The sequence below is a fragment of the Solanum dulcamara genome, chromosome 5 (genome assembly GCF_947179165.1).
Source record: "Solanum dulcamara chromosome 5, daSolDulc1.2, whole genome shotgun sequence".
Taxonomy (NCBI): Eukaryota; Viridiplantae; Streptophyta; class Magnoliopsida; order Solanales; family Solanaceae; genus Solanum; species Solanum dulcamara.
In genome coordinates this window covers 5,474,419-5,498,324 of record NC_077241.1, presented here as the reverse complement: position 1 = coordinate 5,498,324, position 23,906 = coordinate 5,474,419, and the positions used below count along the sequence as shown (strand labels likewise).

The 23,906-nt window shown below is 34.5% G+C and overlaps 1 protein-coding gene across 4 annotated transcripts; it reads right to left on the bottom strand.

The window, feature by feature from the left end:
• Positions 1-5,623: 5,623 nt before the first annotated feature.
• On the bottom strand, positions 5,624-22,706 carry LOC129888872 (B3 domain-containing protein REM14-like). 4 transcript variants are annotated; one of them, XR_008766747.1, is made up of 14 exons: positions 22,408-22,706; positions 21,475-21,817; positions 19,097-19,176; positions 18,733-18,964; positions 17,685-17,762; positions 17,422-17,501; positions 17,062-17,293; positions 11,377-11,430; positions 11,086-11,165; positions 10,703-10,934; positions 8,778-8,908; positions 8,377-8,608; positions 5,963-6,073; positions 5,624-5,932 (listed from the first exon to the last, which is right to left on the bottom strand). XR_008766747.1 is itself a non-coding variant. In XM_055963923.1 (13 exons), exons 1-13 carry the CDS (start codon positions 22,471-22,473, stop codon positions 6,033-6,035), a joined length of 1,881 nt encoding a protein of 626 aa, XP_055819898.1. In that variant the 5' UTR covers positions 22,474-22,706; the 3' UTR covers positions 5,624-6,032. The 4 variants fall into 4 exon arrangements, 3 of the variants coding, with proteins under 3 accessions (XP_055819898.1, XP_055819899.1, XP_055819900.1); XM_055963923.1 differs by having other exon boundaries at positions 5,624-6,073; XM_055963924.1 differs by having other exon boundaries at positions 5,624-6,073; positions 21,475-21,799.
• Between the last annotated feature and the right edge of the window lie 1,200 nt (positions 22,707-23,906).

Genomic DNA, 23,906 nt, shown 5'->3' with positions numbered 1-23,906 from the left:
ACATAAAAGAATATATGTTAAGGGTGCAAAAATGTAAAAAATTTATAATAACTAGATTCACAAAATCTAAACATATATACATAGTAATGTTTGATTTTTTTAAAATATTTGTTCTGATGAATTTTTAAAATTAATAGTAGAATTAATGACAATTTTTTCCTCCTTCATTTGATTTTGTGTATAATAATGTGGATATATTATTTATACTTTCTAAATACACGGCTATATATTATTTATATAATATAGTACATTACATATACATTATATAACAATATATAAAAATTGTATAATAATGTATAAATATATATAGTGTGAAAAGTATGTGAAAATAATATACCCCTTATTGGATTATTATTTTAACTAAAAAAATTCACTTTCATGTAGGAATAGGTATATGTGCGTCATTTATACAATAATATAAGTATATATGAGCCACTTTTATAATGAATGATATATCAACTCTAAATGACAAAATTAAAAAATATATCATATCTTTTTCCTTTTAAAAATTAAAACATAATAAGTATTTTGAGACGAAAGAGTACAGAGTAATGTGCATCGTCACCAAACAATTAATGTGTTTGAAACTGAAAGGAACAAAAAAAACTCACGTTTTTATAATTTAATAATGATATGCTCAGCTCGTGAATGCACATCAAATATTTTGTTTTTTGTTAACTAAACTTTTGTATCAATCACCACGTAAATTATTTCCTTCGTACATTTTTACTTTGTTCAATATATTAAAAATAATTATTTGATTTTATTTACTTAATTTAAAAATATTAAAAAATAATTTATTATTTTGTAATTATAGGTACAACCTCAAAATGATGTGTCTAGGGAACTTCTATAATAGTGAATGAAATAACCAATCGAGATACTCATATGAATCAGAAATTTAAACAAATTAATAACTTGGATTTGAAATAATGTGTAAAATACATATGTCTGTGACAAGTAAGATAGATAGAAGCCATAACCTATAGTAACTATGAATATCGAATCAAGTCTCCACTCTTTAAATCAGTCCATTCAATTGATCTCCTTATATGGATTTGGACAAACTTCCCCTCGTGAGATAGATTTTGGGATTGAGTTAGGTTCAAATATCATATTTTTATTGGGAAAATTAAGTTCATGCCCCATAAAAGCAAAATAATTACAAATAAATACCCATTTACAATTCATACCCCCAAGGCATGAGATTCTCGAGCAAGATATTGTCGCAGTATCAATATACTGACATGGTATCATTAAGGCTGCTTTAGTCCTTAATGATACCACCACAATATATCTATATACTGTCATTGTATCATTGATGTCTACTTCAATCTTTCAACTACATCTCCATGAAAACCATCATATACTGGCATGGTATCATTAAAGATTGTTTCATATAATCATTAAGGATCGTTTTATACAAATGTTGAATGATACCATCATAGTATATATATATAATGTGATGGTATCATAAAGGTTTTCCTAAGTCATTCGATATTACATGAATGATACTACCTGTCACGCCCTGGGAGGGTACCCTAGACGTGGCCGGCACTCGAAAACCATTTCTGGCCTTCAAGCGAACCAATTGGTCCAATCACACTTTCATTCAGTTACACTCTATTAGCGGAAGACTCAAATCATAAGAATACTATTCATAATAAGGCCAAAGGCCAACCACATCTCCATTCAACAACTAGAAAAAATAAAACTAGTCACAACGAAATAATTCAGCCTCTATCAATAATATAAGAGGTGACAATGACAGGTTCATGGCTACCACAAATCAAAATAAAGGAAAACTAACTCAAAGCTGAAAAGATAACTGTGGTATCCTCTGAAAATAAGGAGGACTCACCAACTAGCTAGAAGTGAATAGATCTTCAACGATGCGCCTGTTGATGATCTCTAGTACCTGTCTCTGTATCATGAAATGATGCAGGCCAAATGGCGTCAGTACGTGGAATGTACGAGTATGTAAAATGGCCGAATGAAACATACATCAAGGTGGGATCAAATCAACTCAGAAGAAGGTACAACTCAATCAAGATGTTCTGAGTCTAAATAAAATATAATTTAGACAGGACCAATCACATACAATCCAGCCCAATCCATCCCAATCCGACTCAGAGTACTATCAAGACCTATATGAGATTTTCTCTTATCCGACAACCATCACTTATGAGCCAGTGATAGTACAACAAGCCGACGTTGTTGCCACGTCCGTTCATACCTTGCCAAGGTAAGAACGAATCAACAAATCATGGATTCATACCCAATCAAGTCCTATTATATCAAGACAAAAATTTGGAAAACATCCGACTTTAACGGTCCAATCCCTTCCTACGTTTGGCGACATAGTTATTGGATTCGAGTTATTACTTACTCTTACCCAATTCGGTGCTCAATACTCCTCCCAAGACTCAATGCTCATAAAACTCTATCCAATCAATTCAATCTAATCATATCGACCAGTCTCGTTTGGACCTTTGTCAATTCATCAATTCTATCCCAAATCAAGCCTCTTGACCAATCATATTATCCAATCAACCCCAATCTTATATATTTTTTTAAAGGCATGTAAAAGACAATGGCCTAGTCTATATCTCTCTTTTTTTTATTTTTAGGAAATCTCAAGAATATTGCTTACTTTACTTTCTGTCATCACCTTTGACTAGAAAGAATGTCTTTCCATAGTGTTCTTTTGCCAAACATTATTATTTAATAATTATCCAAGTTGTTCCAAACCAAACCAAACACTTCACGTGAAATTAGGAAATAAATGATAAAGTTTAGCTTTTTCTATATTATTAGAATATATCAAAGTGGAAGTATTATATGAATGTACTAATAGGAATATAACTTTTTCTTAAATATAATTTAATTTCATGATGCTAATGGAATTCCATTGAGGCATCAACTCACAGAAATTGGATTCATGCTAACTAAAAGGTTAATCAAATATTGTCCCCATCTTATTTCTAGCAATTTGGATCTGTGAAGGTGTTAAACTAATGAAAACATCCTAACCAACATTTTAGTATTCTTTCTATGTTCCATCATTTGGTAATTGAATTAAACTGTAACGTACCAACGGATTCCAAGTTACTGCAAGTTAATTATCTATTGCTAATATAACAAAAATATGTTTAACAACTCATATCAATCAACTCTTAGACATAACAAAATATGTATAACAACTCATATTAATCAACTCTTAGACATAACAAAATATGTATAACAACTCATATCAATCAACTCTTAGACATGAAACATTTATCAATTTCTCAACTTATCAATATCAACATAACAAAATCAAGTTAATAGATGTATGAACTCATTAGGACATAAATCTATCAAGAAAACCCAATTCTTATGAAAATTCAATCTCAAATAAGATGTAGAGCATATGGTGAATTTAATCCATGTTTTTAGTAGCCTTACATACCTTAGTGTAGATTTTGAAGAAACCTTGATGTTAGGTCTTCAAAGGAAAACTTGAATCCTTGAGTTTGAGAGGATTTTATTGGAGATAATTTGAGAGAGAAAGGGATGAAGATTAGGGTTATTTGGAGAGGCAAGAGACTGAAATTATGATCCAAAACGCGTCCAGTTATGTATATAGATATTAGGTAATTTTACCAAAATATCCCTACAAAATCTGGAAAATCGGCCAAAATTCACTGCAGGTCCTCTCTGTTAGATCAAGCATAACTTTTTACTCCGAACTCGGAAAAATACAATCTTGGTGGCGTTGGAAAGAAGACTCAAAGACCTTTAATTTGATAGGTTATGGGACACTCAGTTCGTTATATTTTAGGATATATGGTTGTTTGAAGTTGACTCTTATACTAACTCATTCGGAAACTTAGCCGAAAGGAATTCTTTGGACTTGGCTTGATTTTTGGGATCCCTTATGACCCTAAATCACATCTAATATATTTTAAATACTTATGAATCAATCATAGATCATATATACAATTTAAAGCCTTCGAGTTCGATCTTATACGTACATGAAGAATGGTCCGAATCTTAGTGGAAAAAAAAGTTGGGGTGTTACACTACCACAGTATATTCGTATATTATAATGATATTGAAAATCCTTATTGAGACACTTTTAAAATCCTCAATGATACCATAACAATATATTGATACCTTATCGGTATCATATAGGATTGAGCTCTCTTTTTAAGAAATATAAATAAAACAATTAAGAGAAAATTATTAAAATCACAATCTTATTTATTAAACTAATTAGTAAATTAAATATATTCTTTGTGATACTTCGTCGGCATGTTGATATCATATCGATATCATATAGAACTGAGTTTAATTCTCTGTGATACTCCACCGGTATATGATACCCTATCGGTATCATGTAGGGTGGACGCTCATGTTAGTATGACGTCAGCGCACAAGTTTAAAAATAATTAAAAGGGTACATGGGTAATTAGTTTGACCGAAGGGGTATATCAAGGAATTATTTAGGGAAGGAGTATGGAGTGGTAAATAGTTTGTTTAAATGGTCCATTTTGTGTAGTTTCCCTTTGTTGTTCACCAATGTTGGGCCCCGATTTATAAGTGTTCACGCACCAATTGAGGTCTGGACATGCGGAAGAGTGTTAAGAAGTCTCACATCGGTAGAGGAATGGGAAATTGGTCTCTTTATATGGATTTGGGCAAACCTTCCCTCGTGAGCTAGTTTTTGCGGTTGAGTTACGCCCAAATGACATATCTTTACACATTTATAATGGAAAAATTCTGATAAATTATTCCTAAAAATGGCCTTTCCCTCCCATAAAGAGAATTTCTTGTTCCTTTTCTAACAAAAATGATGAGAGACAAGATTAGACAGAATCCTACCAATCTAAATCAAAGGTTCCAACAGTGATTCGGGATGATGAGCCCAACCCTGCTGGACGTAGCTCTCTTAACCGGTCTTGAACTTGAATTGACATGAATTTCAAACCATAAATTATTGGATTCAAGAGGTTTCAATAACGAATTTTGTCCTAATATTTTTATTAGAAAAAAAATGATTTGACCTAGCTAATTAAGTCAAAAATAACACTTAATCAGAAAATTTAATTCACAAGCTTCTGGGTTATCCGTTCGTGTAATTTATTTAATTTCAAGATTCGATCAGGTTAATCAAAGATTAGGATTGTGCAAAAGTCAAATCAATCAATAAATCAAATCAAAAAAATGCTATTGGGGTATTGTCATTGGATTAACAGATTTTTATTGGTTTTATTAAAAAAATTATCAAGTTATTAATTCGATATTGAGTTTTTAATATTGGATTATATTAGGTAAACCACCAACTCTATAAAACAATAGTAATTTACTACTTTACCCCAGCTACATAAATATTAAATATTAATATCAGTATCTTATTGGTTACTACATTTACCCTTTAGCCTTCAATTCACAGTATTATCAGTCTTTCTATTTGTGTTGCACTTGTATAATTCTTTTCATTTTAGTTACTACTATTTCTATTTTATGAAAATTCAAATACATTATTGTCTTGTCGCACCAAATTATTGGAAAAATCATATAATTATTTGATGAACATTTTCTTAATGGAAAACCAAACTGTTACGGATTAAAAACTGATAAAAAAATCTTATTGATTTTGTTATTGAAAAAAATACCCATAACTTGACCCAGGCTCAATCAGCCATACATAAATTAGGATGGGACAGTATATCAAATCATAAAAAATGGACAAGATAAGTTTCCAGATCTTTCAAAGGAATTCATGGAGGTTGATAACTCTAATTTCAAATCATAACTTGACTACACCTCATTCAGAAAGATAAGTTTCTTAATTTATTTATTTATGTGGGGGTGGGGGGGTGGGTAATGGTGGTATTCGAACAAGCTTACATCCCGCCAACACGTACCATTAACTCAACCCGACATGCAACACGTACCATTAACTCAACCCGACATGGCTTAGGCAAATAGGAAGAAACCACCTATCATTTTTTGTTTGTTTTCCTGTGAGAAAACATAGCATGCTTTCATTGTTCAATGATGCTTACATTCCCCCCAGAGATTTTGCCTGTAAAAGTACATTGTTTCATGTTAATATAAAATCTCTGCAAAGAAGCCAAAGTGTTTAAAAATATTCACTACATTGTGTGACATTCTTTAGTATTAATAAAATTTTCAAACTATTATAGAGCATGTTAAAAAACCTTTATAGGTTTTTTTGATGAACTATTTGCAAGAACAATTACAATAAGATTTATGCATCAACAAATCTAGCAGAAATTTCATGTACCAACAAAAAATTTACCTCTTAGCATCAACACCTAAGTGGGTGTGTTTATCTGATACGAGTTCAATCTAAAGGTCGGATTCTTCATCACAGAAATTTTAGGATTTGAGGGTATGGATCTGAGTGCGGAGAAGGTCAATAAACGTATATTACGACATATAAAGTATATATCTAGACTAATTAAGCTATTGAACTAAAACAAAAAAAAACAAAAAAAAAAACTTTATAAACACCTAATATTTAATTCATAAGATATCTTGTGTAATAGCAAAATATTCTCGTACTTTATAGAACTATATATATGATGACAAAAACCCAAAAATCAAACCAAATATCCAATCAATCTATACTTCTCAGTCACAAATATAGTCAAAGCACCCAAGTGTTAACACGGGTGCTGCAAGGATTTTGAAGAATCCGAGCAACATAAGCACAAACTTACTTTTCATAAGCACTATATATACACAATCATACTAGGCATTCCCTTCTCTTACTGCAGGATCTACCCTCTTATTTTTCTCGCTAAACACTAATATGATCCTAAAAAGACCTGCGTGCATTAGTAACGTTCTCTTAGTTTAATCTTCGCTTCTCCTTCCCCAAATAGCAAATACAATAAGCCCATTTTGGTTAGCAAGCATGTGTTTGAATCAATCAAGTAAGAGGCAGATTTGATTGGCTATATGGAAACTAAAATGAGGAGGGGAAATGCAGCCAGGAATACTAGATGCTTATGCTTGGGAAATAGTAGATATATATAATGAGAAAATAACTTTGACGAGTGAAAGGGGTAATACCGACCCCCTAACTAGAAACTCAATTCCACAATTAGGGGAAAAAGACAAGTTATCAGAGGAATACTTTGACAATTGGATGGAGGAGGCTCTCCCTAGGTAGACTTACTAGAAAATCTCTCTAAGCTTACAACAAAAACTATGCCTCGATATTCCCAAGCAAGTTAGGCTCGGCTATTTGAATCCTCAATGTCCTTGCCACTTCATTTAAGCTCATCTTAGTCATGAAAGAAAAGGATTAAGAAGACAAAAAATATGTCACAATAACATTTTTTATGATTTACATTTGAAATTTGATATCAGCCAAAAGCATGTCTGTAGAGTGCCTAAAAACGATTGTTTAAAAAAAGTTGAGAAAGAGCTATTAGAAGAAAAGAATTTCTGTGGAGGATATTATTCGTTAAAGTATTTGATTTTCCTCAAGGACCTTTTAAGAACCTCGAAGGGGAGTCTTGGAGCAACGGTTAAGTTGTCTCCATGTAAGCTAGAGGGGTTCGAGCCGTGGAACCAGTCACTAATGCTTGCATTGAGATAGATTGTCTAAATCACACCCCTCGTGGTCCGGCCCTTTCCCAAACCCTGCTAATGTGGGATATTTTGTGCATTGGACTGCCCTTTTTACCTTTTAAGAACCTCCTAAAACGTGAAAAGATTTATCCTGAATGGAACCGAACACATAAGTATGGGATAGAAAGATTTCAACCTAGGGTTAGAGCCCTTAATAGACTCAATGTTCAAACTTGAGTGAATACATGGAGCAAATTTCTGGATAAAAGATGAAGCACTCTTCTTATAACATGGACAATTAGCTTTAAAAGACTAAAAGAAAAGAAAGGTCAACATTTGTAACACTCTATATACATTTTTAATAAACAGAAAGACAATGGAGCATATAAATTCTTTTGTTTCCTAGGACTTAAAATGTACTCTACAAAATAGAAAAGAATTTTCGGAGAAATATTACACTTTCTCAAATCATTTTCTACTTGTTGACTAAAAATTTGGAGAGGTGCAGATGTGGGTAGTAGGAGGGAAGTTGGTGTTATGTGCCAAAAATGAGTATCAAACAGCAGAAATTATAATTACATACTGATAGAAGCCAGTGATAAAATAAGAATTGAAAATGTTACAAATGAAAATTGAATTACTCTCTCCTAGAACGCAAAGTGCTTTTTGACATTAAGTAAAAATTGCATTATCCAAGATTCATACCAAATATAGTCACAGTGTATGCGTGCGTATATAAGACGATCAAAAAATAAAAGATGCTTTTCAAATGAGAAAACTTACCATGAAATTTCCATATTGGTTTCTCTCCATCTGTAACCACCTCAAACATTATGTGATCTCCCTCCTTTAAGCAATACGCCTCACGGAATTTATCCCATCCACCTCTAATACACACACTAGTACCAAAAGGACGTAAAATTAAATTCCACGACCTTTCCCATTCATCTCTAATAATCACATCGCGTTTCTTGCTGATGAGACCATTTCTGAGTGCAAATTGTTTTGGAAGGCACTGAAAGGGTGTATCACCATTTGCACACATCAGTAGAACAGTTCTTAGGCTTCATATTTTCACCAAAATTAACTCCAAAAAGAAACGAGTAAAGAAAAAAATGATGTGCATAATCACTTTAAACTGAACATTCTTGAAAGGTTTGCACGATATGGGTTTTAAAACTTACCAAATAACCATATGTAAGGCAATATGGTCTAATAGTGCATACAAAACGAGAATGGTCCGAAGTCTTGTGAGTAGCAGCTTCTACATGGGGAAATGCCTTTGTTGATGACTTGATGCTGGGATTTGGTTTGTCTGTTACAAGGTAATTGTATACACAAACTCATGTCAAGACATGAAGTATGACAGAGATCACAGTTAAAAGTACGCACAGTTTCCAAACATCTACCCCATCTTTTGAATATCTTTCAAAACCAGTAGGGTCTCAACCTCCATAGTAGACCTTCCTTGAAATTTCTTTTGGCTTCCAAAAATGACTAAGGAAACAAGAACAATGTTATGGAAATAAAGCTTAATGATTTATACTTTAATTTAACTAGTCTAGAAACACGAAAAGAGTTAGTATACTTGTATTAACTGTGTTATGATATCAATGAACATAAGGGAAGAAACGAAGAAATTATGGGGCTAAGAAAATTAGAGAAGAATAATATACTTCGGTAGAGTTTAGTACGAGTTGTAAAAGTGCTCTTACGTGTTAAAATGATTATTGAACTCTAGTTCTTTAAGCAACATGTTTGTTTAATTACCAAAAAATATACTGTCAAGGAAGGTTGAGGAAGAAGTGATAGAAGACCATCTTAATTAACTCAAACACAAACATTCGGGAAAAAAGGCCTACTATTTTTCGAATAGCTGTTTTACTCTTTTCAAGAAAAAGAACTTGTATAGATGTTATTCTTTAATATCGTTTTAAAGCGTATTAATTTCTTAACTTTTGAAGTACAACATATGAAACTTTATCCTAATGGAACCTGGGACAGGGTCTTTAGAACATCAGTATATAAACTTGAGTGAACAAATAAAGCAAACAGCCTGTTAACGATGAATTATAACCTATGAAAGACAGCACAATTCTTATAACAAGAAAGATCAACTTTTTTTTAACAAAAAAACTATAAAAGAAAGGACAACGTTATATGAGACTTCAAATACACTATTTAATTACGGAATAATGTGTATAAATTAGGCAGAATATATTCCACATATAGGAACGTTAAACAAAGATCGTTGCATAAAACATTTTTCAGCTGTATGGTTGATTAAATTTTTGAAAATATAGCTGTTCATAAATTATGTGTAATAGATTTTTGAACAACCAAACACAAACAAACTTCATGGTGTAAATTACAAAGCAGAAAGATCATTAAGGTTGCACAAATGAGAGAGCTTATCATGAAATCTTCATATTGGTTTTTTTCTACATTAGTAACAACCTCAAACATTATATGATTTGCCACCTTTAAGTCATTTGCAACACAGAATTCATGCAATCTACCTCCAATATAGACTTGAGAACTTTAGGTCGTTAGCCTTAAATTACCTTTATCTTCTATCTCTAACAATCAGACCACATTTTTTTGTAGGTAAGATTATTTGCCAGTAGTGCAAATTGTACAGGAAGGTGCTGAAATGGTTTTGTAACATTTGCACATTTCATTTAGTCTGAAGATTCTTGATGGGTTAAAGGAGACTAAGTTTGAAACTTACCGAGAAACCATATGAAAGGCAATACGGTCTAACAGTGCATTAAAAATGAGATTGACCAAGCGAGTTGTGAGCACTGAGTAGCAGATTTTGCATATTATTTCAACAACAACAACATGCCCAATGTGATCCCACAAGTGGGCTTGGGGCGGGTGGGGTGTACACAAACCTTACTCCCATCTTTTGTGGGGTAGAGAGCTTGTTTCCGATAGACCCTGGGCTCAAGTGTTCCGCATATTATTTATCATATATAAATTCAGTAAAGTTTTCAGCGAAGTGGTGGCATCTAGACAAGTGGTGTCCGCCCCTGGTGACATGGTGTATATAACAAAGTAAAAAGATCCTTGACAAAAAAGAGGTTGCTTAAATGAGAAAACTTACCGTGAAATTTCCATATTGGATTTTCTCCATTAGCAACAACCTCAAACATCATATAATCTCCCTCCTTTAAGTCATTAGCCACGCAGAATTCACTCCATCCACCCAATATATGGACTATAGAATTGTGGGTATATAGCCTTAAATTCCATGATCTTTGTCTTTCATCTTTGATAATCAGACCACATTTCTTGTTGATGAGACCATTTGCCATGGCAAATTGTTTAGGAAGGCGCTGAAATGGATATTTTGCACTCAAACATATGATATGCTTCGTAATTTTGCTGTAACTAACTCCAATAAACAGAAGAGGAAAAATGGTGCAAATGTTTCCTTTAGCCTGGAGATTCTTGAACGGTTAAAGGGAAATGAGTTGTGAGACTTACCAAGTAACCCTTTGAAATGCAATATGGTCTAATAAAGCATTCAAAATGATTTTGACCAATAGGGTTGTGACGAGTAGCTTCTGCAGAGGGAAAAGCCTTGCACTGTTAATTGTAGACAATTCAATAAGAACTTAAATATGACTAAATGATTATAATCAAGAAGAATAGTATCTAAATATCCACTCCAACATTTGGCTAGGTTTTCATCTAGATTGGAACTTATTTTAAAATTAAGGGAGAACTAACTAGCAATTCATCAAGTATTAAGCTAATGGACATTAAAGGTCTTACCTTTGAATTCAGAATTTTCGGAAGTCTCTTCAACTGTGCTGGGGTTTGTTATGTCTGTTACATGGTAATTACACAAACCCGAGTCACAAAATTAAGTATGAAAAAAAGAATACAATTAAAATATGAATATTGTCTAAACATCCACCCCATCTTTTTGCACATTTTTTCGATATTAGTAGGACTTCACTCCCCAAAGTAGACCTTTCTTAAATTTTCTTTTCGCTTCATGATGTTATAAAATAAAGTTTAATGATTTAAAATTTGAATCTGACTAGATTTAAAAGTGCACAAACAAGAATACTTATACTTTTATGAACTGTGCTATGCCAACATACTGAAAATCACCACCCTCCAGGTTGTGGAGGAGGTGCATGTGGGGGAGGAGGAAGTAGAAGGGACAATTGTACAGCTCGATGAACGATTGTTCAAAGAAGAAGTAGAATGGAGGCCATACTTGGGTGGTAGAGGGTCTAATCATATTGGGGGTGGGGTAAACAGTAGATGGCTGGAGACGGTAATTGAGGAGGAGGAAGTGAGGGAGGCGGTGGAGCGCTGTGCTGGTGACGAGGCCCCGGGCCCTGATGGTTTTACTTTGGCTTTCTTTCAACATTGCTTGAATTTTTGCCCGGATACCACGCTTCTCAAAAATAAACATTGCTGGAGTACAGTGAAGCGTGATGTTATGCAGACCATTGATCAGTTCCTGGAAAGAGGGAAGTTTGAGAGGAGTTTAAAACTTTTAATGCTTCTTACATTGATATTATCCCTAAACAGGAGGGGGCCACGAGTATTAGAGATTATAGACCAATTAGTCTAGTGGGAAGCTGTAACGCCTCACAACTCTACTCTAAAGATTCAAACCATTTGTCGTAAGATTATCAACTTGGGTCGGATGATATACTACTTGTTCATATATTTTAACGTTCATTCCTAAGTGTGAGAAGTGTATTTGATGTGGTTTAGGGTCATAATAAACCTCTAACACCAAGCCAAGTGCAAAGCAATCCTACTTACTAAGTTTTCTTTCCAACGCCGCCAAGTTTGCGTCATTCGGAGTTCGGAGTAGAAAGTTATGGTTGTTTTACTGAAGCGTTATGGTTGTTTTACTGAAGCATGTTTGGACTGGGCAACTCGGAAAACCTCCAGAAACTTAGGCGATCTGAAGCTCCCATTTGGCGGTTCGGCAATGCTCCTCTCCTGATACATGAAATGTAACCTTATGATGTGATGATATGAATGAAGTTATGAACTATGGTCCTTGAATGTTATGAATGTTAGCCTTCGGGCTAACCCATGATCACATGAGCCTAAGGGAGCTAAATGGTTAACCGAGAAGACATAAGTCTAAATGACAAATGCCTGAAACTACTTTTGCCAACGTAGGATAAGGATCGTACCGTTGGTTCGGGCGATGCCTTCTTTATGCCCCTAATAAGGGCTAGTTATGGATCCACATGACATGTATATGTATGTCTCATACCCGACAAGGTATGAGATGGCTTAGCTGATCGGGCCGAGATCAGATTTCATGCACTCACATGGTGGTTTGTGTCGGTTACACTGTTAGACTCTCATAATAAACTAAAATATGATGAAAGAAATATCCATAAGGTAGGTTGAACAACCTCATCTCTTACCCTTCCCATGTTATGACTATGACTATGTTAGCTGATTCGATTGATTTGACATATACGTTATGTTTCTTTCCGTCATTTTACATACAGTACTATTCCATATGTACTTACATCTCTTTTACCGAGGGCGCTGCATTGTTTTATTGATGCAAACTCAGGTACGAAGACACGAGATCAGGCCGCTCACTAGGTTCCATATCTTCTGCTATTGGTGAGCCCCTTTCTGTTTTTGGGGCTTAGTCCACATATTTTAGGAAGTTATTTTATGTTAAGGTATACCTGGGGCCTTGTCCCAGTTGACATTATTCAGTTATGTTTAGAGGCTTCATAGACAGATGAATAGTTATGCTACGTTTGGATCTTTGTTTCCTTTGACAATGGTTTTAAATTTCTACGACTCATGTTATGAAATCTGATCTCTTATGAAACTTGTCTCTTGAAATGCTTTCAAATGTATTCTTCTGCTCATTTTTAGATGTATGCTCATGTCCAATGCCATGTTATGGGTACGCTCGGGACACCAATGGCATCGGGTACTGGACACATCCAGGGTGTAGGATCGGAGTGTGACAGAAGCATCTACAAGATTTTATCTAAGGTGCTTTCTGATAGACTTAAGAAGGTTCTGAATCAGACAGTTTCTTCTTCACATAATGCTTTTGTGAGGGGTAGGTAGATTTTGGGTGCAACTTTGGTGGCAAATGAAGTGGTAGATTCGAGGAGAAAGCAACGTTTATGTGGAATTTTGTGCAAACTAGATCTCGAAAAGGCTTATGACCATGTTAAGTGGAAATTATGTTACTAGTTCCGAAAAAATGGGGAAGTTCCTTGACTTCATCGTGGTGAAGATTTTTTTCTTTGAAAAGTGGAAAGTGGGTCAACTTTTGTATATCCTTAGTGCACTACTCAACTTTGGTGAAAGGTAACCCGTGTGGTCTTTTTGGAAGTTCAAAGGGGTTGAGGCAAGGGGATCCTTTATCACCTACGCTCTTTATTTTGGTGATGGAAGCTTTGAGTAAGATAATGGATAAAGTTGTTTTGGGAAGGTACAAAAAAGGATTCAATGCAGCGATTGGGGATGTTGTGTCCTTATCGGCTTCTCATCTTTTGGTTTTAGAGATACCCTGGTTTTTTGTGATGCAGATGTGCTTCAGCTGCCAAGTATTGACTTGGTTTCAGGTGGTGTCCGGACTCAAAATTAGTCTCAGAAAATGTGAGATCATCCCCGTCGATGAGGTGGACAACATTGATTTGCCCGTCCGGATTTCTAATTGGGTAGGGCTCTCCCTACTACTTATTTGGGTTTCCCTCCGGGAGCCTCGAATAATGACCTTTCTAAATGGAATGATGTTTCAGATGGTCGAGAAGAGGCTTGCAGGTTGGCATAAAAAGTATTTGTCCAAAGGCGTGAAACTTTATCGAGCATTCCCACTTATTTTATGTTCTTGTTTCATGCTCCTATCAGTGTTACGGAAAAATTGAAAAGGCTTTAAAGAAACTTTCTTTGGGATTTAGCAGAGGGGAAAGAAAGTATTCACTTGGTCTGTAGGAAGACAGTGACAACTCCTAAAAGTTGGGATGCCCTGGGTAATAGTAGATATATATGGGGAGATGGTAGGGGGATGGAGAACTACTGATATTTGTTGCCTTTCGGGTGTGGTGTGTGGAGGAGTATCATGAATGGTTGGGCAGACTTTTATGATAATATCTCTTTGAGGGAATGAGATAGGAGTAGAGTAATTTTTGGTGAAATATATGGTGTGGAGATACTTTGTTAAAAGATAAGTTTCCAAGCATTTATAGGGTTTTTTTTCCAGAGGGAGGCGGTAGTCCAGCAAATAAGGGGGACAAAAGGGAAGAATTGTTTTGGGATTTGAGTTTCAGAAGGAATTTCCAGGATTGCGAGGTAAATGAATTTCAAAGTTAACAAGCTTCACTCCATCAACATTGTGAGACTTCCGAAAGGCCTTATACGATCATCGATGAGATGGAAGTTGGGGAACAATTGTGTGTTTCTGTCAAGTCCTTTTACGAGAAGCTCTTGGTGAGGAGGAGGAAGCTTATCCTGTTAAGTCGATTTGGATTCCCAAGGTGCTGAGGAAAGTGTGCTTTTTCACTTGGTAAGCTGCTAGAGAGGTGATTTTGACGGTGGAAAACCTTTGAAAACGAAAGGTTGTTTGTATCAGTTGGGATTATTTATGCAAAGAGGTGCGCGAACATGTTGATCATCTTCTACTATACTGCAGTCTGACCAGGAGATTATGGTAGGATATGTTTAGTTGGTTTGGTATGTCTTGGGTGATGTCAAGGTCAGTGAAAGACCTATTGTTTTGCTGGAAAGCTGGAAGAAGCAAGAGAAAGAGCAGGGCATGAAATGTTGTTACTCTGGCTTTGATGTGGATCATTTGGAGTGAGAAACAGGAGGGCTTTTAAAAGGGTAGAAATGAGTTTTGCGCAGTTAATGAGTAGTCTCCAGTGTCTTAGTAATTTTTGGTGTACCCATGTAGTCCTGGATGTATAGAGGATTGAGCGTCTATTGTAGAGAACCATATTCTTTTGTAGGTTCTTTAATGTTTGGTATACTTCTTGTATATGGCCTTTTTTGGCCTGTTGATTTATGAAAGGAAATTGTTTACCTAATCAAACAAATAAATAAATAAGGACCATTGGGTATAAACTGAAATGCTTACTACAAAATATACTTCCAAATGTAAAAAATGTTCTACAAAGCTCATTCATAGAACACTTTCAAACCGTTTGGTTAGGTAAATTTTAAATGTGTAGCTGTTTATGCAGAACACTTTTTACAGATTTGAACAACCAGACACAATTTTATCCCAATCAATGTGGGACTTTAACCCACTCTAATACTCCTTCATGCCTAGGCCCAATTGGAGCATGAACAATATAACATGAAGGGCCAAATAGGAAAGGACCTACCTCTGATGTCATGTAACAGACAAGGTATGGGAGAACAAACTAATATATTATTGCATGGAGTAACAAGTATATATAGATGTACATAGAATCCTAACTATGGGGAAAAAAAAGCAAAAAGGAAATTAGATCTATTATCAATCCCTATAATTATCCTAATTATGTATACAAGGAATATGACTACTGAATTGTTGATTTTATGCCAACAGCAACAGGCCACTGTGGCTACAATGTGGAATGGACAAGGATGGAATTTGTTCCTAAGGAGGAACCTTCATGACTGGGAGATAGACAAAGTGGCAGATTTCCAAGATTCAGTAGGATCATTCAGTAATCTCACTGAAAAGGACTTGCTGAATTGGAAGAATGACACCAAGGTCAATTCTCAGTTTATTCTATTTATAAGGAACTCAACAAATGCAGGACAGGAGACAGATTGGCCATGGAAGATGATCTGCAAACCAAAGGCACCCTACAAAGTAAATTGCTTCATGTGGTTGTTGACAAAAGAAGCAGTTTCGACTCATGAAAATTTAAACAAAAGAGGCCTTCGGTTGGCCTCTAGATGTACCTTATGTGGAGAGCATGCAGAGACAATTAACTATATTTTTTTGCATTGTACATGGACAGAACAATAATGAAGAATATTCATCTGTCCAAAGGGGATAAAATGGGTGAAACCAGGGAGCATTAGAGGAGTTCTAAGCAGCTGGAATAGAGATGGCAATGCTTCAGATAAGGAGAAGATATGGAAACTTATCCAAGCATGCATTTGGTGGACAATTTGGAAAGAGAGAAACAACAGGAGCTTTGAGAATGTGCAGAACAGTTTACAGAAGATCAAAATGAATTCCTAAGCTCTTTTTTATTTTTGGTGTAAACAAGATATATTACAAGGACAGAAGACATCGTTGATGTGCTGGATTGTTTATAGGCAGCAGTTTAGATTAAGGCTGTATTTCTCTGTAAGGTGTAACACTCTTGAAGAGGAACTACAGTTCTGTTGTTGTACACCTATGGATATATAGACTAAAGTTGCCAGTTTCAAAAAAAAAAAAAAGTAAAAAGATCCTGAAAAATAAGAAGTTGCTTTAAATTAAACGAGGAACCTTACCATGAAATTTCCAGATTGGTTGTTCTCCATTAGTAATAACCTCAAACATTATTTGATCTCCCGCCTTTATGTCATTTGCAGCACAGAATTTTCCCCAAATTCCTCCAATAAAGACAAAAGAACAAGAGGTATACATCTTTAAATTCCATGACCTTTGTCTTTCATCTCTAATAATCAAATCACATTTCTTGTTGGTGAGACCATTTGCCTTTGCAAATTTACTAGGAATGCGCTGAAATTGTTTATAATGATTTGCACATTTCATCAAACATTCATATGCATCATATTTCGCTGCAAATAATTCCAACTGATAAAGATAAAAAGAAACAAAATAATGCATATGTTCCCTTTGAGACTTACCAAGTAACCATTTGTAAGAAAATACTGTTTAATAGTGCATACAAACTGAGATTGACCAGAAGGATCGTGAGGAGCAGCTTCTGCATGGGGAAATGTTTTTGCTTTAATGAAAAAAATGATCACAAATACAACATGAAAAAGCATCTACATCCACCAAATCATTTGGCCAATTTTTCATCTAAATAAATTGAAACTTATGCTATGATTAAGGGTATTAACTTGCAAATTCATCAAGCATAAACTAATGAACTTTAAGATGTTACCTTTCGATTCGAATTTCTTGCAAGTCTCTTCAAAAGTATGGACACCTTTTTCTTCTTGTTGCAAATACTCTGCATATTCTGTTGATCATAGTGAATTTAGAACCCTCTCACAAAGGAATGCAAAGCTCTTTGACGAAGACACACCATATAGTGTTAGTGGTGATTCTCTGCCTTTCTTGAAGGTATTTGAAGATTTCAAGTTGTTTTTATAATTACTTTCTTTTCACCTTCAGTTCAAGCCTAGGAGGATGTACACTCCTATTTATGGAACGATGGTTGAACCTTTGTTTTCTAACATTAGACAACAATGTCCTACAATTAGCACTAGAAGCTTTGATGATTCAGAACACCAAAGTTTGGTAGGTTTTAGATAGAAAGAAATTATTTGTAAAGCAATAAATTGGAGACCGAGCTACTTTCTTGTAAAAAAAAGGCCGAAAAGGGGAGACAGAGAAGAATGGTTGCCTCAATGCATATTAGCTGTTTGACTTGCTATTCTCAAACTCAATCTTGATTGTGTCCACATTGTTTTTCAATCAAACAAACGTGCTTCTTGACTCCACTTTACAGTGGTGTTTAAACTGCAAAAATACTTGCCAAAGAATGTTGTTGTGAGAAATAAAGGCACACGACAAATATTATTTAGATGCATTACACAGAGCCCTATTTATACCTATACTTTACTATATAATAAATGTTTCCAATGTGGGACACTAACTGTAATATTAGATATATGAACTATCGAACCCTCCCCTTGAAGCCGGTGCATATAAGTCATATGTACTGAGCTTGATACAGATGTAACTAATACAAGGGAACCAACTAGTGAAAATATCTACAAGTTGTTAATTGACTTCACAAATTTTGCAACACTATTTTCTGAGAGCATTTTAAATGCGTAGCTGTTTACGAAGAACAATTTTTTACAGATTTGAACAACCAGACACAACAAATAATTTTATCCAAGAAGGTATAAAGTGTCATGGTGAATATAACCAAGTAAAAAGATCATGAAAAATAAGAAATTGCTTCAAATGAGGAACCTTACCATGAAAGTTCCAGATTGGTTGTTCTCCACTACTAACAACCTCAAACATTATTTGATCTCCCTCCTTTATGTCATTTGCAGCACGGAATTCACTCCATCTTCCTCCAATATAGACATGAGAACAAGAGGTATATATCCTTAAATTCCATGACCTTTGTCTTTCATCTCTAATAATCAAACCACATTCCTTGTTGGTGAGACCATTTGCCTTTGCAAATTTACTAGGAATGCGCTGAAATTGTTTATAACAATTCACACATTACATCAAACAACTCATATGCATTAGATGTTCACTTAAATAACTCCAATAAACAAAGAGGAGAAAAAAAAACAAAATGGTGCATATGTTTCGTTTGAGACTTACCAAGTAACCATTTCTAAGGCTATACGGCTTAACAGTGCATATAAACTGAGATTGACCAAAACGGTTGTGATGAGCAGCTTCTGCATGGGAAATGTCGTGCTTTAAAAGAAAAATGATTACAACTAAAACATGAAAAAGCATCTAAACATCCACTCAATCATTTGGCAAATTTTTCATCTAAATAAACCAAAACTTATTTTAAGATTAAGGGGTCGTTTGGTTGCTGGTTAGGAAGTGAGCTATTCATGTATTAAAACCAACATAATTAGTTCCACGTTTGGTAGCATTTTAGTTGTTATGTGTAAATTCAGCACACCAAGTACGGTGTTTGGTTCTAGAACAACACATATATACATTGTAGTCATGTACTTGTAATAAATTTAGAAATAAAATATTTTCGAGAATACATGATGGACAATCTGAGGCTTAAATCCCGCACCAGACATTTGTGTAGCTACGGGTAGAATAGTTCATAACATAAAGCACACATGGAGAACAACACACCTATTGAGGTATTCCCTTGCTTGAGAGGAGTGTTGAACGGGTCCCAATTTTACCTTTTAAAAGATTGATCATGAGGCTATTATTATACAGAAATGTGAGTTTGCACTTTTGTCATCTTAAAAAAGCCATAATGAGACGCCATCAGTCAAACTGTTTTGTTGGTGAAGTAAACAGTTTTTTTCAAAAAAGAAAAGGAATAAACAAACAACTTTATGACTTAGAGAGAGGTCCTCTAGATATGTTTGGAGGCTAGAAGTGTACCATTGACTTATATTAGAGAAATTAAATACATGTACGAGGGAGCCAAGACCCGTGTTAGAATAGAGGGAGGTGACTCGGAACACTTTCTGGTCATGATGGGGCAGTAATAGGAGTCAGCCTTTGGTCCATTTTTATTTGCCTTAGTGATGAACGAATTGACACAGCCTATTCAAGGGCAGGCGCTATGGTATATGTTATGTGCAGACGATTATTGCTGATACATAAGATGCCCACTAGAGTTAAACATAGCCAGAAAGTTTGAAGACAGACCCAAGAATCTAAAGTTTCAGGTTAAGCAATACTAAAACAGAGTAATTGGAATGCAAGTTCAGTGACGTGACGCATGAGGCAGATCTGGAAGTGAAGATCGAAATTACCCAATTGGTCAAGGAACTTTCTTTGATAGTATCCTCTAGGAATCTCTGGTACTTTCAATTTCATGATTGTATTTTAGGCTAAGCACAACAGATGCACGAGTCATACCAAGAGAGGAAGCTTGAAGTATCCTAAGTCCATAATCCAAGAAAACGAGAAAATTGATGATGATGTAGCACATTGTATAGGAGTGGGGTGGGCGAAATGGAGTCCCAGCATCTGGGATACTGTGAGATAAGAATGTGCCGCCAAGACTTAAATATAAGTTCTATAAAGTGGTGGTTAGACCAACATTGTTGTAAGGGCAGAGTGCTAGCTAGTCAAGATGCCCACGTTCAAAAGATGAATGTAGCAGAAATGAAGATGCTCAAATGGATATCTGGACATAGGAGAGACATGATCGGGATCAAACTTATACAAGGCAAGGTGAGTGTGGCATTGGCAGAGAAGATGGGGAAGCAAGACCCAGATGAATCGAACATGTGAAGAGGAGGAATATAGATGGGCCAATTAGGAGGTGTGAGAGATTGTAGCAAGAGTTAGGAAAGGTAGAGGTAAGCCGAAAAGGAACTGGGAAAGGTGATTAGACAGGATATGGTACAACTTCAGCTTACTGAGGACATGACCCTAGATAAAAAGATAGGGAGGTCAAGGATCAAGGTAGAAGGTTAGTAGATAGCAGAGTGTGGTCGCCCATTAAGTGGGAGAGGCATGGGGCTAGCCCCATATCCTTTTCTCTAGATTCGTAGTACTATAAGTAATCACGTAATTTCTTATTCTTCAATGTGTTTTTTTGCTATCTTACGCTTCTTCTTTTTCTTTTTTTATTTGTCGCTCTATTTTGTTAAGTATCTTGATATTTTTTGTCATCCTTTTCTTGCTACCTTACTCGAATAACTTCTCTTTTTGAACCGAGGGTCTATCGAAAACAACTTCTCTATCCCACAAGTTTGTGTATATCTTACCCTTCCCACACCCCACTAGTGGGATTACATTGGGTATGTTGTTGGTGTAAGTACAGTGTTCGATTACCAATTTACAGTCCCACATAACTAATACATGTATAAGTTATGAGAAAACCTATGTATTATTTATGCAAGGTAGAATATGGATTAAGTAATACATGAATAACTAAACCTTGCAATACTAATACTTGCATAACTCTAACCAACAACCAACCGAGTTGTAGGAACTTGCAAATTCATCAACTATAAACTAGTGGACTCTAAAGATGTTACCTTTGAATTCAAAATTCTTGGAAGTCTCGTCAACAGTATGGGCTTCTTCTTCTTCTTCTTCTTCTTCTTCTTGCAAATACTCTGCATATTCTCTGTCACAATGACTTAAATTAAAGACGGAAACATCAAATTCCATGTCTCCTTCAAGTCTGAAAATCAGCATATCTCCTAACTGCAAATCATGCTCCTCCGCGAATTTTCCCCAACCTTCTTCCAATTTCTGGCCATTTATCTTCACCAGCCACTTCTTACCAGCCTTTTTCAGTATTGCATGTCCCCGCTCCTCGCGTCCTATCAAATACTTCAAGAAACCATCTGGAATTTTCTGCAGTACAACATAAAACTTGACCCAAATAATTATGCGGATTTTTCTTTTCTTATCTGGGATAAATTCTTCCATCTCAATGCATATATATTACTCCCAGTGGTAGAGCCACAATTTTCGCTAAAAAAATTCAAAATATTGAGTGAACACACGAAAAAGTCAAAGGAGTTCAACGTCTACTGTATATACATAAAAAATAATTTTAACCATGTATACAACAACATACCCCGTGAAATCTCTTCCCGCTTGTGGGAAGGTGGGGTCTGGAAAGGCAGAGTGTATGCAACCTTACTTCTACCTCAGAGAGGCATTATTAACCATGTATAAACAGTATAAAAGGGGTTCCAGCCCTACCAAGCTTCGCCCCTGAATTTACTCCCTGTGTTTCAATTTATGTGTCCTGATTCAGAAATAAGAGTTCATCTAACTGATTCTCAGTGTAAATTCCAACACAGAATCCTCAATTTTAAATTTTGCATATTTAGAAATTAAATTTTTTTAAAAAAAACATTCCTTCTGACTCTGAAGATAATAATTAGAACACATAAATTGAATAAAAGGGAGTTAAACATAGGAAAATTGGAAGGAAAAAAAAAGTAGTTACTCACAAGACCATTCTTGAAACCTGGGAGAACGGGTTTGAAAAAGTGAGGTTTGACTGGAGGTGCTTTCATGGCAGCTAAGAAAATGCAGCAATCTACTGTACACAAATCATCCTTTTTCTTTCTAGAAACTAGAAATTTTCAATACAATTGAAGGGGAAAGCAAATTAGTATTTGGTAATTCAATGGAAACTTTTATGGGAGCAAAGAAAATGCAGCAGTTTTTTCAAGTGGACTGTGTTGAAGAAGCAGACGAAAGTTTGCAGCATCCCAAAGCAACAAAAATTGAAGGAGAAATGAACTCAATTTCATCAATTTTTAGAGAAGAGTTAGAAGGCCGTTTGGTGTTTTAATCGGTTAGCTTTTGGACGTGTTTGTCTAATGCTAATTTTAAGTCATAAAGTTCTTAAAATCAGTCAAAAATGAAAAGTTAATTCTTTGAACATAGAAATTACTTTTATATTCCTTATATTTTAACTAAATTCTCAAACTACCCTTTTTATTCTATTAACCCTAAAATTCACATCATTTTCCTCATTTAAGTATTTTTATCCAAATACTCAACTGTTTATTTATAAAAATAACTTTCAGCACTTCAAAATTCTAAAAACACTTCATACATAAAAGTTACTTATTTTAAGTTCATCAAACGGACTCTAATAGTAGTGTTTTGGGGGAGTTGCGACAAACAAAAACAAAGAGAAATGGGGGACCTTCGGAAATTATCCAAAACGAACAAATAGATTTATTCGATTTACATGGCATTTTATGTTTTTATGTGTATTATGTTACATAGAATATTTATATTTATTCATTTAATTTTATATAAGTTTAAATATATATTTATGTACATTAAAATTGGAGGACATAGATATCAGCTGAAATGTATATTTATGTATTATGCCAAAAATTAACAAAAAAACCCTTATCCGAAGTAATTACTCGTGGTACTGTATTAAAATCATCTCATAAAATTATAATTGTTCAATATATTTATAGTTAGACAAGTTAATAACTCAATTAATTTATGAATGGGGTTTATTTTGATTTGCTTAATCTACTTATTTAAAAATTGGATTGATACGTTGACTCATGAAAAAATGTCTAAAATAAAAGAATACATTTTTTTGTTTGATTTTTTTTTAATCATAACATAAGGAGAAAAATAATTATTAGGTATCCAAAAAAATTATAAAAAAATTAATTTTGAATTTAAAACTAATTTAAATTTAAAACTAAGTAAAAGCTGCACAAATTGGAGTATGACTCAATGTTAACTCATTTCAGTCCGACCTTTTCAACTGAAATAACATTAAGCGAATCAATGACCCACAAAAAAGCTTGTAATATTTGAAACTTAGGATGTTACAGTTTGGGTAAAAATCAATCCAAACTGAAAAATAAAATCAAATTGATTAAATTAATCAATTTTTATTTGGTTTAATTTGGTTTGGTTTTCAATTTTTAAAAATCAATAATATTTGATTTGATTTTGATTTTGTTCA